This window comes from Hypanus sabinus, chromosome 16, assembly GCF_030144855.1.
Source record: "Hypanus sabinus isolate sHypSab1 chromosome 16, sHypSab1.hap1, whole genome shotgun sequence".
NCBI lineage: Eukaryota > Metazoa > Chordata > Chondrichthyes > Myliobatiformes > Dasyatidae > Hypanus > Hypanus sabinus.
The window spans coordinates 11,914,351-11,929,096 of NC_082721.1; the positions used below are offsets into that span (position 1 = coordinate 11,914,351).

At 41.3% G+C, this 14,746-nt stretch overlaps 1 protein-coding gene across 2 annotated transcripts in view; it reads right to left on the reverse strand.

The window, feature by feature from the left end:
* cbarpb (CACN subunit beta associated regulatory protein b) overlaps window positions 1–14,746 on the reverse strand; it is a 207,697-nt gene that overhangs the window by 175,282 nt on the left and 17,669 nt on the right. For both annotated transcript variants that reach the window (XM_059991141.1, XM_059991142.1), the window contains exon 3: window positions 4,845–4,990. In XM_059991141.1, coding sequence (XP_059847124.1) covers window positions 4,845–4,990 — 146 coding nt within the window. The remainder of the gene's footprint in view (window positions 1–4,844; window positions 4,991–14,746) is intronic.

Below are 14,746 nucleotides of genomic sequence, written 5' to 3' on the forward strand. Positions count from 1 at the left end.
TTTTAAAAGTACTTAATGGAGAAACTCAATTCAAACAAATCAACATCTTTACTCGAATTCTTAATCAATCCATTTGGTGCTTTCAAGACCAATTCAGCAAAATATTTTGTCGCTGTTAAAATAATTATTCAATTATTTCAGCTTCGGTGTTAAACTTGCCACTCACAGAGAGATGGCAATCTCAGTGAGAAAAGAAGTAACTTTCATTGATGTAGCACCCAAAAAATGCACCAAAATGCTTTTCAAGAATATAGCAAGCGCAGCCCCCTCACTGGGCTTGTATTGAAAATCAGCTGGCCCTGCTAACAGTCACGGGGTTCGGCGGTGAGAAGGCTACCTTTCATAAACAATAGGCGTCTAAGGTCGGTGTGATTTGGCATTCAACCAAACAAGAACGCTGTGATGTTCCAATTAAAGAAACCTCGATTTGAGCAAACACTGCATAAATACTGCCCAAACACAACTGTCAGTTGGCAAGAAATAACAAATCTAACACTGCATGAAATTATACAGGAAGTATATTTACAAATGTCAGCTTTATCAAACAGTCACTATGGAAAAGGGAAGACAAAAGAATGGCCCAACTGTTGAAGCTCATCTTGAAGTTGTCGTTTTACTCACGCGCTGGACCCACAGTCTGTGTGAAAGCACATTCCATATTCTGAACTTCACCGAACATCAACCTCAAACAAGCAGGCTCTTTCTCTCAGGAGTATTGGCCCTTCCCCCTCGGAGCCATTCATCTGCACAAGGCACCTGTGCAGCAGGATGCTTCCCCCAACGTCCTCAGCCACCTTTCCTCCTGCCCTCTCCACAGCTCCGCACAAAAAACCCCACAAAGTCCACCAGTGTTAGTCACAAATCTCTAGGAGTGATTAAACACTTTGATGAAGGTAGAGCAGTAGATGTAGTGTATATGGATTTGAGCAAGGGATTTGATAAGGTACCCCATGCAAGGCTTAATGAGAACGTAAGGAGGCATGTGATCCAATTAAGTATATGTTCGGCACAGTATTATGGGCCTAAGGGCCTGTATTATGCAGTAGGTTTTCTATTAGTCCAGCTTTTTCTAGAACCTTCTCCCAATTCCACCATCCTAACTGGCTGACACGACACTTCTAAGTTGAACATCATAGCCCTGTATCTTTAGCCGAAAACCCAAACATGCGAGCAGCAGGAATCACTGCTTCTACAAGCTACTAAATGAAATACCTTACAGCATTAGCAGTAAAATTCGTAACCAGGGAATTACACAAGTAAAAGGTATTAAAGAACGGAATGGTTCATAGACATGACAAGAACTCAATATACACTCTGTTGCTACCGAACGTAGTGGCCACTGGGTGTATGTTTGTGGTCTTCTGCTGCTGTAGGCCGTCCACTTCAATGTTCAACCTGTTGTGCATTCAGAGATGCTTGCCTGCACACCACTGTTGTAATGCATGGTTACATGAGTTGCTGTCACCTTCCCTTCAGCTTGAACTAGTCTGGCCATTCCCTCTGACCTCTCTCATGAACAAGATGTTTTTGCTCACAGAACTGCCACTTATTGGATGTTTTTTTTTGTCTTTTCACACCATTCTCTGTAAACTCTAGAGACTGTTGTAGGCAAAAATCCCAGGAGATCAGCAGTTTCTGAGATACTCAAACCACCCCATCTGGCACCAACAATCATTCCAAAATCAAAGTCCCTTGTAGATCACATTTCATCCCCATTCTCATATTTGGCCTGAACAGCAATTGAATTTCTTGACCATGTCTACATGTTTTTATGCATTGAGTTGGTGCCAAATGATTGGCTGATTAGATATTTGCATTAACAAGCAGCTCGATGGTTGTGCTAATAAAGTGGCCACTGAGTGTGTATCTGTTTCCTTATGGTGCACATATATGTGCTATTTATCATTACATCCATATCCATGAAATTTCTCTTGTTATTTACATCATTCCAGCTTAGCTCAGTTACTGTCTCACTGAAGATTTAATCCAGATAAGTGCAAGGTTTTGAATTTTGGGAAGATATATAAAGGCAGGAGTTTCACAGTGAATAGTAGGTCCTTGCAGAATGCTGTAGAACAGAGGAACCATGGAGTACAAGCACATGGTTCTCTGACAGTGCTATCACCGATAGGCAGGATAGAGAAGGTGACTTCTGCCATGCTGGCTTTCTTCAGTCAGGACACTGTGTGTATATACATTAGCGAGGATGCATTTGGAATATTGAGATCGGTTTTGGACACCCCTCTATATAAAAAACACCATTAAGCTGGAAAGAGTACAGAGGAGATTTATGAGGATGTGGCCATGACTTGAAGGATGGAGTTACGGAGAGAGGTTGAACAGGCTGGGACATGTTTTCATTAGATGGAATGATGGGGTATTTTACACAGGTGTATAAAATCACAAGTGGTATAGACAGAATGAATATACACAGCTTTCTCCCCCAGGATCGCAGCATCAAGAACTATTGCGGAGGCTTAAGATGAGAGGGGAGAGAATGAATAGCAACCTGGGGGGGCAATGTCTTCACCCAGAGGGTGGTCAGTATACGGAGTGAGCTATCACAGGAACTGGTTGAGGCAGATACATCAACAATGTTCAAAAAGGTACTTGGGCTGCTACATGGATGAAATTCAAGTTCGAAGTAAATTTTATTAACCAAGTATGCATATGTAACCATATATGCCACTGATGCCTGTAAGGACTTTGTATGTTCTCCCTGTGACTATGTGTGTTTACAACAGTGCTCTGGTGTCCTCTCACAGTCCAAAGATGTACTGGTTGGTAGGTTAATTGATCATTACAAATTGTTCTGTGATTAGGCTGGGATTAAATTGAGGATTGCTGGATGGTGTGTATCTCAATAAATAAATAAAAATAGGCTGAATGGCCTAATTCTGCTCCTGTGTTGTTGTGTATTTAATATTTCAGTAATACATGAGTAATGCTGCAGAAATATTGTTTGATCAAACATCCTTTGTTACTTAGACAAGTCATTACAGGTTACATGTAAAAGTAAGTGAATGGTATACGTCATTATGCCACCACATCATATGTGAGTGCCTCATTAAAGTAAGAACAAGATAGATAAAACATGTCCCTGTGCTCCTTTGTTTTTCTTTTGATTAGTCTTTTGATTGATCTTTTGATTGACATAACATATGTCTTATAATCTTATGGGATTCATTTTCTTGCAGGCATTCACAGAACAAAAATAATACAACAGAATGAAAATCTACACACAAACAACAACAGGCAAACTGAGCAAATACAGTAAATGAATAAATAAGAGAGAATAAATAACTGAGAGAGGAAACTGGAGCACCTGGAGAAAACTCACGCATTCCACAGAGAGAATGTACAGACTTGTTACAGAGGACACCAGGATTAAACCCTGAACTCCAACACCAAGTTTCAACAGCGTTGCGCTAACCGCTACACTACCGTGGCTGCCGAGACGGGCTGGAGTGTAGCCTGCGAGTGTTGCCATGCATTCCGGCTCCAACGTAGCTCGTCTGTAATACTCACCGAACAACAACAGCAAAGCTAATGCTGAATTACGGACAGCTTGGTGCAGCGGTCTTGCTTCCACTTGGAAGCAAACTTCTACTGCAAAGATTCATTTGGATTCCTACTGCCAGCCTACAGGTCCTTCCACTAACAGTGCAAGGAGACTGCGCCACAACTGCTGGTTCAGGTTATAAGCTCAGTATAGTGCTGCACCCCAACACAACCCAATTTGAACAATTACGTAAAAGAAGAATCTACTATACAATATCACTAAATAAGAACAGGTACCATGGCAGTGTAGAGGTTAGCACAACATTATTGCAGCTCTGGACATCGGAGTTTGGAGTTCAATCCTGGCATCCTCCGTAAGGAGTCTGTACGTCCTCACAGCGGAATTCATGGATTTTCTGCAGGTGTTCCGGTTTCCTCCCACAGTCCAAAGGCGTACCAGCTAATAGATCATTGTAAATTGCCCCATGATTAGGACAAGGTTAAATTGGGGTTTGTTGGGCAGTACGGCTTGAAGAGCTTATCTCAAAATAATAAATAATTTTTCATTTAATTCTGGGCTGGCAAGGGTGAGTTGGGCTGAAGAGCCTGTTTCCTTGCTTTTTTACCCCGTGACTCTAACTTTGCCTAAATGACACAGAATACAAACAAGGCCTTTGCATCTGAATCATCCAGATAGCTTGTAATCAGAGTATTATTTTCTGCAAGTGGAAAGACTTTGCCTGAAATCCTGTGAGTAGTAATAATGCGATCACACAAATCAAGTATGATGTTCTCTCAAGGCGTTGCTCCCTTAATGGAGAACTCCTGTACATGACTTTGTTTAACATGGAGAGGGTGATGCACAGGCAGCCACCACATGGTCCATGAGAGATTGGGGTCAGGGTCCAGTGGCATGGAATGCAAGACGACTGGTGGCCCTTCACTGCTGCAGCCTTCTTCCACCTTCACTGCCATGGTGATGTGCCATCACCTTCTGCCAGCTCCACTGCTGAAGTGTTGGTTTGATCGCTGCTTGTCTGGAACCTCCCCCCTCGATCTTCCCACCTTGAGTGACTCTACAAGGAGCTAAGCTCCAGATGGCATCACTCTTGGGATCTCAAGCCTCTTTACCACGACAAAGTGGCAATCCTCAGAGAAGCCCATGAGTAGACCAGTAGGTGATACACATTTAATACCACACAGTAATACTAATCAGGTATGTGCATCATAATTTCATCGGCAGAACTTCCTGAAGACATAACCATTACGAAAATATACAACTGAAGTCTTACAACTTCGATAAGTAAATGGAATCTCACTGAGACATTCAAAGTATGTCTTACCTTGAATATCTCCGATCAGTTTCACAGCATCTCCTGCAGATAATCAGGATGCCGGAGAGAAGGACTAAGGTCCCACCAATGAAGACGGAGACCAGAACAAGCAGCAGAACATAACCATCCTGGACACTCGGATCTTTGGGAATAGCCTGCCGGAAAGCAAAGTAAATTAATAAAAGTGCAGACGTCTAGCATTTGCAAGAATGACTCATAATTGTTAACAGTAAGAACTGACATCAGGATGGAAAGGTATACAACCCAAATACAGATTTGAACATTATGGAATTAGATCTAGGGACAGTGAGAAATAATGCTGTCCATTTTAGTTTTATCAGAGATAGAGAATGAAATCAAAGCATCTATCCCTTGACAAAATGGAAGCAGTTTACTCAACGTTCAAGGAACTCAATTTGCCACATTATATGATGAACCGAGACTGAGGCTGTGGGCCTACTCCGGCTGCTCCAGGATTCAGATCTATGAACTCAATTCAGTTCGGAATGCTGTTGCTTGCTTTCATTGTTTGAACAATTTGGGTTTCCTTTTCCTCTTTCTCTGTGCATTGGTTACTGGTCTTCTGTTTAAATTTAGTTCTTTCAGGTTTGTTGCTTTGTGGCTGCTTGGAAGCAGTAGAATTTCAAGGTTGTATAATTTATGCATACTTTGATAATACCTGTCCTTTGAATCCTTTGATCTCAACAGGTCAGGCAGCCTCCATGGAGAGGAATGAACAGTCAACGTTTTGGGCTGAGGTTCTCAGCTTGAAACGTCACCAATTCATTCCCTCCATAGATGTTGCCTAACTTGCTGAGTTCCTCCAGCATTTTGTGCATGTTGCTCAGGAATTCCACTATCTGCAGAACCTCCAGCACTTACTTAATATTCAATGTTGCTTTTTGATCAAAATGAAGTTTCATTTATTTAATCCATGTATCAAAATGGGAATCTACTAGTTACCATAATGGTAAACACATTAAAAATGTCAGATGATTTGAATTAAAAGAGAGGCATGTAGATGATTAGTGACATAATGATCAGAAATCAAGTTATGTAAGAACAAGATCCTAATTTAACCAGTTTTTGTTTATTGTTGCATTGAAAATATAATTAAATTAAATTAATTTAATCTTAAACAACTCAACTTTTCTGCTGCTCTGTAAAGTGTATCCTGGAGAATTGGTGGGAGAAGATATCCCATGACAGGACCATTGCATCTTTCTTCATATACCAAGGGAATTACTATATAATCATATCGTGATAGTTAATTATCACACAAGTTCATTATGGTACACAGTGATATTATAATGGACACATACTAAAATATTTTATGAAATTGTGTTAGAATATTAATTTCACTAGCACTGTAGGGAGAAATATTTCAGGCAGATATTCTCATTTATTTCTTAGGTGACACCTGGGCTGGCATGCACAAGTTGGGCCGAAGGGCCTGTTTCTGTGCTGTTTTACTCAATGATTCTAATTTTAACAAAGGCAACTTAAAGGAAGCTTGCCTCGAGAACCAAGGTACCAGTAAAGACAAATGACAAAAGCAATGTGGTGTACAAGATCATCTGTGGAGACTACAACCAGAACTACATCAGCGAGACACGACGTAAACTCTCAGCTCTCTTACGGGAACTCAAACTGGCAGTACAGAGATATGATCCACTGTCACTGATCTGAGTATGCAAAGACCAAGAAGGACTCCACTTTAACTGGGACATTATGGAGGTTCTGGCGCAGGCAAACACAAGGCAGGCACAAGAATTTTTAGAAGCGCAATTCTCTTCTTTTAACTCCATAAACAAACATATCAAATAGGCACCATCTATGAACCCTGAAGAGCCAAGGAAGTGCAAGCCAATAAAAGTCAAAGGTTAACTGAAGGGTTAGCCAATCGGGATCAAGGCAAGTGTACAGGGGCCTATGTAAACATGAACCCTCCGAGAGAGGAACACAAACAAATGCACACTGAGGATGTCACCTCGACTGGTGATGAAACATCTGCAAGCTAATTGCCAAGCTCAGCAAACACCACAACATCAAACGCCTCAACCCAAGCTATCAATATTCACCACCATCCCAAATCCCACCTTAGCACAGAAATAATGACACTCTAATTAATTTTGATAATTGACACCAATTAAACGCGTCTTCAATTATTCTTAAGTTTTGGCTTAGTCACCTTTTAATAATTCAATTGAACTGTTTTTTAATGCCTGTAATTGTCAGAGACGTTTAGAACCAATTGAGAGGGTCTTTGAGAGCATAAACTCTCTAAAGGTTGGTGCTGAGGTGAAGCCTTAAGTTCCACATTCTGAGGCTCAGGCATCACTTGCAAACAATTCTATTTCACAGGATCTGTCTTGAGCTCAGCTAGGCAAGCAGAGCGAAAATTTCAAAGAGAAGTCAGTGAGCTCGGCCAAGAGTAACCCAGCCCGTTAAAAAACAACAGAATCCCAAACTAAATTTGCCTGTTTTCCTTATGGATGAGAATTACTGAAATCAGTTAATTATTTTACAAAGGGAGCATGGCATAGTTACAAGGTGCAAGAGATCTGATCAGAATCAGATTTATTATCACTGAAACTTGTTGCTTTGTGACATCAGTACATTGCAAAGATAGAATAAATTATAAAATAAATAAATAGCATAAGATAAAAGCAACAATGGCGTAGTGCCATTCAGATCATGGGCCATTCAGAAATTGTGTCCAGAGGAGAAAAAACTGCTTCTGCATCATTGAATGTGGGTCTTCAGGCTCCTGTACCTCCTCCCTGATGGCAGTAATAAGGAGAGGGTATGTCCCAGGTCGTGGGGATCCTTAATAATGGTTGGGTTGAGTTGTTCTCCTATTTTGGCAATTTACTTGTAAACATTTTGCCACCATGCAAGGAAAGATCGTCGGTGCACTGTTGATTGTGGTGTGTCCTCCCAATGCTTGGCCTTTATGTACTTTTCAATCAGGCATTCAGAGGTACAAAAGCCTGAAGGCACACATTCAATAATTCAGGAAAAGCTTCTTCCCCTCTGCCATCTGATTTCTGAACAGACATTGAACCCATGAACACTACCTCAATATTTTTTATTTCTATCTATCAATATTGGGGATATTTAGAAACCTTATTAAAGCTTCAAGGTCTGTAACATAATGCTCAGTTCTGCCTCTTGTCAAAGGTGGTCAGGAAGCTCTGCTAATTGAGCGGAACCATACAACCAGCTGATACTTACTGACATGTGCCCTCATTAATTCGCACCACTGGATACTTGGTTGTGAGCATCAACAAGAACGAGCGTCTGAATCCAAGCCCAGTTAAACACGGGCAGGTGGGGCTCAGTGATGGGACTCAGCATCCTATTAGTTAGGTTGGAATGGTCAACCCATTTAAGGATCTTCACCTCCCCAGCAGGCGGGTGAGTAAAAAGGGGTTACTCTTTACCATTCGTAAAGTTGATTGTTTATTAAAAATGTTAAGTGGTAAATCACCCAATATTTTAAACCATAATTCTGTCGAAGAAAGGAAATGTTATTTGTACTTCTTGATGCATTTTAAAGTGTAAAATCACATGCTTCTTTCATTTATACACATAAGCTTCAGCACCAGCTGACTATGTATCACATCAATGCATTCTGGCCAAAACTAAACACTGCAACTGGTGATTAGCTATTCTTCAGGGAGACTCAACTCTGCAAGCACTTGACAAGTTAAGTCTCTTCTGTTATTGATTGTGTGATGGAAGAAAAGGCAGTCAGGCAGAGGCATAACTTCAGAAGAATATCTCCTCATTCATGTCTGTACTCTGCTGTCAGTTCCTTTTGGAGGTAAAACTCTAAGACTCTTCCTACAGGTCTTCAACTAACCTGCCTACTTATCTTTAGCATTCTGAAGTGACTCTAGGTTCCCTGTCTGACCACATTGTGAAGTCCTGAACAAACTCTACAGATGTACATTAGACAGTATTCTGCCTGGTTGCATTTCAGCCTGGTGTGGAGTCTCAAGTGCACAGGATCGCAAGCCAGTTCCATCATGGGCACAACCTCTCTCACCATCAAGGAAATCTTCAAGAGGCAGTGCCTCAGTAAGCGAGCCTGGCCATCCAGAACATGCCCTCTGAGTGTTACGACAATCAGGGAGGAGGTACAGGAGCCTGAAGACCCACATTCATTGTTTTAAGAACAACCTCTTGCTCTGCACCATCAGATTTCTGAACGGGCCATGAACACAACCCTGCTATTGCTATAGTAATTTTTTTTTGTCTTGCATTCTACTGCTGTCACAAAACAACAAATTTCACAACATATGTCAGTGCCGAAACCCTAATTCTGATTGTTTGATTCAAGGTTTCCCACAGTCTGACACTGAAAGCTTTTTTCAAACAATTCAGAGAACAGTCAGCGTCTCAACATTAGACTTCAAGAGGCAGTCGTCTTAAAGCAACAATTACCCTTCTACAATCAACACAACATGTTCTACTCTTGGTTTTGGACCCTTGCGTTCCTACAGATGGTGAATGGACAATAAAGCCAAATGGAGGCAGTAGATTTATTAGAAATTTGCAGCTTGGGTTCTGATGTTATTACTCTCATTACTGCAAAACTTACTCACATGTATTTTTAAAAACCTCAAAGTAGCCATGATCATAAGATAATTAGCACATAAGAGCAGAATAAGGCCATTTGCCCCATCAAGTTCGTTCCACCATTCAATCATGGCCGAACGAATTTTTAATCCTCTCCTTGGCCCCACTCCCTGGCCTTCTCCCCGACAAATTTCATGCCGTGGCCAATTAAGAACTTATCACTCTCCGTCTTAAATATACCCAACGACCTGGCCACCACAGTTGACTGTGGTAATAAATTCCACAAATTCACCATCCTCTGACTTAAGAAATTTCTCTGCATCTCTGTTTTAAATGGATGACCTTCTATTTTGAGGCTGTGATCTCGTGTCCTAGACTCCCTACCATGGGAGACATCCTTTCCACATCTCCTCTGTCTAGGTCTTTCAACATTTGAAAGGTTTCAATGAGATCCTCCCTCATCCTTCTAAATTCGAGCAGGTACAGGCCCAGAGCTATCAAATGTTCCTAATATGATAACCCTTTCATTCCCGGAATCATCCTTGTGAACCTCCTCTGAACCCTCTTCAGTACCAGCACATCTTTTCTCAGATAAGGAGCCCAAAACTGTTCTCAATATTCAAGGTGAGGCCTCACCAGTGCCTTTATAAACCCTCAGCAACACATCCCTGCTCTTACATTCTAGACCTCTTGAAATGAATACTAACATTGCATTTGCCTTCCTCACCACCAACTCAACCTTTAGTGTGTTCTGCACAAGGACTCCCATGTCCCCTTGCATCTCAGATTTTTGGATTTTCACCCCGTTTATAAAATAGTCTGTACATTTATTTCTTCTACCAAAGTGCATGACCGTGCATCTTCCAACACCGCATTTCATTTGCCACTTTCTTGCCCATTCTCCTAATCTGTCTAAGTTCCTCTGCAGCCTTCTTGTTTCTTCAACGTTACCTGCCCCTCCACCAATCTTCATATCATCTGAAAATCTGGCAACAAAAGCATCTATTCTGTCTTCTAAATCATCGATATACAGCATAAAAAGCAACCACAACAACCACCCCTGCAGAACACCACCAGTCACTGGCAGTCAACCAGTAAAAGATCCTTTTATTCCCACTCACTGCCTCCTACCAATAAGCCAATGCTCTAACGATGCGAGTAACTTTCCTGTAATACCATGGGCTCTTAACTTGATAAGCAGCTTCACGCATGGCACCTTGCCAAAAGCTTTCTGAAATCCAAAAATACAACATCTATTGCATCCCCTTTATCCACCCTACTTGTAATCTCCTCAAAGAATTCCAACAGGTTACTCGGGCATGAGATTTTCCCTTAAAGAAACTATGCTGGCTTTGTCCTATCTGGACATCCAGATGCATCTTGCATTCAGAAATAAACCATTTTGTCTTGTGGAATGCTAGGCTCCCCACTGACTTCCTGTACAAATCTTTATATCAAACATGAGGAAGTCTCGAAAGCACCACACACAAAATGCTGGAGGAACTCAGCAGGTCTGACAACATCCATGGAAATGAATAAACAGTCAATACTTCAGGTCAATACCCTCTTTCAGGACTGAAAAGGAAGGGGGGAGACAAGAGTAAAGAGGTGGGCAGTTGGAATGGAGGCTAGCTAGAAGGTGATAGATGAAGCCTGGTGGGTGCGAAAGGTGAAGGGCTGAAGAAGAAGGAATCTGATTGGAGAGGGGAGTGGACCATGGGAGAAAGGGAAGAAGGAGAAGACCTAGAGGAGGTGATAGGTAGGTGAAAAGAGGTAAAAGGCCAGAGTGGGGAATAGAAGAGGGGATGGGGAGGAAAAACGTTTACCAGAAGGAGAAATCAATATTCATGCCATCAGGTGGGGGGGCTACCCAGACGAAATTTACGGTGTTGCTCCTCCACCCTGAGGGTGTTCTCATCTTGGGACAAGATGAAACAGGAATGGGAATCAGAATTAAAAAGTTTGGCCACTGGGAGGTTCCCCTTTTGGCAGATGGAGCGGAGGTGCTCGACGAAGCAGTCCCCAAATTTATGAGGGGTCACACCACTGGAGATCCAGACGCATCTGGAGCACCAAAGTCTTTATACTGTTTACATTAGGCGACTGTCTTAAACTAATGGCCTGTCAGTTTCTTGTTTTGTTTGGAAAGTTGCCTCAAGGAAAGTGATGATGAACTGGCACAGTTTTATCACCAGCCAGAATAATGAAAGCAATTCAATAAACATAAATTCCAACATCCTGGATATCATCTACACACAGTAGCCACTTTATTAGGTATACCTGTCCACATGCTCGTTAATCAGAATCAGATTTAATATCAGGGGCAAATATCTTGAACTTTGTTGTTATGTGGCTATGGCAACAGTGCATTGCAATACATGAAAAACCAAATTACACTAAATATATATATTTCTGAATGGACATTAACCCATTAGCCTCGCTACTTTTTTATTTCTATTTTTGCACTACTTATAATATAATAGTTAAATTAAATCAGTAGTGCAAAAATGGAAATTAAAAAGCAGTGGTTTGAGTATCACAGAAGCTATTGATCTCCTGTGATTTTCAAGCAATTTACAGATAATGGTGTGAAAAACAAAATAAAACATCCTGTGAATGGCAGTTCTGTGGACAAAAAATATCTTTTTAATGAGAGAAGTCAGAGGAGAGTGGCCAGACTGGTTCAAGGTACAGGTCGATGGGAGTAGAGAGTTTAAATGATTTGGCATGGACTAGATGGACCAAAGGGCCTGTTTCTATGCTGTACTTTTTTATGATTCTATGACTCTAGGCTGACAGGAAGGTGACAGTAACTCAGATATCTGCTTTACAACAGTGGTGTGCAGAAGAGCATCTCTGAACAAACAACTTGTCGAACCTTGAATTTGGTGCGCTACAGCAGCAGAAGTCCATACCGAGTTCCGCTTTATTAGGTACTGTACCTACTACTGTACTGTACACTACTAAAGTGACCACTAAGTACACAGAAACCTTTAACTGTGTGTAGCCAATACTAAATAAAATAAAACTATTACTAATCTAATTAGTTATCTGATCTTTGTCTTGAATTCTGTAGTGTACTTCACAACATTTTGGTAAGCATATAGACAGGCAAGGTTTAGAGTAGGGGTTCCCTCCCTGGGGTCCACAAACTTCTAGGTTAAAGGTAAGGGTCCATGGCAAAGAAAAAAGTCTGGGAACTCCCGGTTAAGAGGGATATGGGACAAACGTAAGCAAATGGGGAACAGTAGACAGCATAAATGAGTTGGGCCAAATGGCCTGTTTCTGTACTGTATTACTCAATAACTCAGACTTTTAGAAGCAGAGGAGAGAAAAAAACACTGCAGTTGCAGGGGTAGAATAGCAAAGTGGTTTGCTCTGAAATCCAAAGGTGTGGTATTATAATGTTGAAGATCAAAGATCCAAGTACAGTTATCAAATTATGTATTCAGTATACAACCTTGAGATTTCTCTTTCCCACGGGCAGCCAGGAAACAAAGAAAACCATGGAAGCCATTTAAAGAAAAGCATCAGCCCCATCTCTCCCTGCCCCCACGGGCAAAAAAAAAATCAAATCAGGCAAACGGCAATAAAAAAAACGTGCAAAAAGCACATGATACAAAACTCAAAATTGAAAGAGTCCAGGCATATTCGGTTCAGCTCAGTGTTCATTAATCCATGTTCAAAACTAACTACAGTCGTTTGAGAATTTGTATTTAGATTTTTTTCAAAAGTTTGGAATTAAAATGTTGCTAATTAACTGCAAACGTAGCCATGAAGCTAACAAGCTGGTTAATCTTATGGAATAAAACATTTTATGCCTACTAAATCCAGTTGGTGGGTTACTCGAATGCAGGCGTCCAGTGAAGAGGAAGACTGGGGTCTCAATAATATACCGAATTCTGTACTTGTCACAATAATCCACAAACCAAGTCAATTAATCTTCAGGTGAAAACTTCAACATTCAAAGTAAACAGGAGGACAGGCAGTCACTTCCAATAACAAACCCATAATGAGTTTTTAAGATTGTCAACACAGAAGTAATAAATAATGGCTTGGGCATCCCATAATACAAGTGATGTTACAGACACCATATATCCACTTGGATGACACCAGGAAACAGTGTAAACAGTAAAAACATTAGTTACTGGGACAATTTCCATGCACTTGAAAGGAGATTAAATAAATTCTATTTAAAATCACACGGACTTTTATTAGGTTGCATAGTCAAGAATCGTTATCAAGGATAAGAGGCCAATATTGAGTAGAGAGCCAGACTTTTTCCCAAGACAGAAATGGCTAACATAAGGGAGCATAATTTTAAGATGATCGTTGGAAGATATAGGAGTGATGTAAGAGGGATATTTTGTATACACAGAGAGGTGAGGGCGGGACATATTCAAGGCAAAGTCAGTGCGGGCAAATCAGAGTGAAGGAGAGGCGGATCAGGGCCTGTCCGCCTAAACTGAGAGCAAGGTTTGATCAATCTAAGTGCTGAGCCAATTTGGAAAGGTCAGGTACGGCCCAAAATGTGGTGGTGAAGTCCGGGCCCAGAGCGTATCGAAGCGACAGGGCCCGAGTCCTAGAGCAAGGAATGACCCACCATTCAGATGATTTAAACACCGAGCCAGAAGGATTGTAAAGGCAGAGAGTTGGGACCAGAGGCGAGGGTCGGCCCAGTTCTGATTGCTGCTGCACGACATTTACTCCATTCTTTGCTGCACTGAGGCTGTGGCCCTGTTCCAAGCTTCAAGCCTGCAGGATTTCTTTCATTTTAAATGCTATTTGCTTACTTTTATTGTCTGCACAGTTTCTTTTCTCCCTCTCTCTCTTCTAACCCCTTCCTCCCCCCCCCCCCCCTCCAATGGGTGTTTGTCAGTGTTTATGGGTTCTCTTGGGTGTTCTCTTGTTTTGTGGCTGCCTGTAAAGAGATGAATCACAAGATTGTATAGGGTATACACATTTCAATAATAAATGTATTTTGAACTTCGAGGGGCGGGTGTGTGGAATGCCCTGCCAGGGTTGGTAGGAAAGGCAGATATGTTAGTGGCCTCTAAAATGAGAAAATTTACAAGGATGTTGCCAGGACTGGAGGACCTGGGTTATATAAAAAGATTGAATAATTTAGGACTTATTCCTTAGAATGTAGAAGATTGAGAAGAGATTTAATAAAGGCACACAAAATTATGAGGAGTATAGATAGGGTAATTGCAAGCAGGCTTTTTTTCTACTGAGGTTGGGTGGGATTACAACTGCAGGTCATGGGTTAAGGGTGAAAGGTGAAAAGCATAAAACAAATATGACAGGACACTTCTTCACTCAGA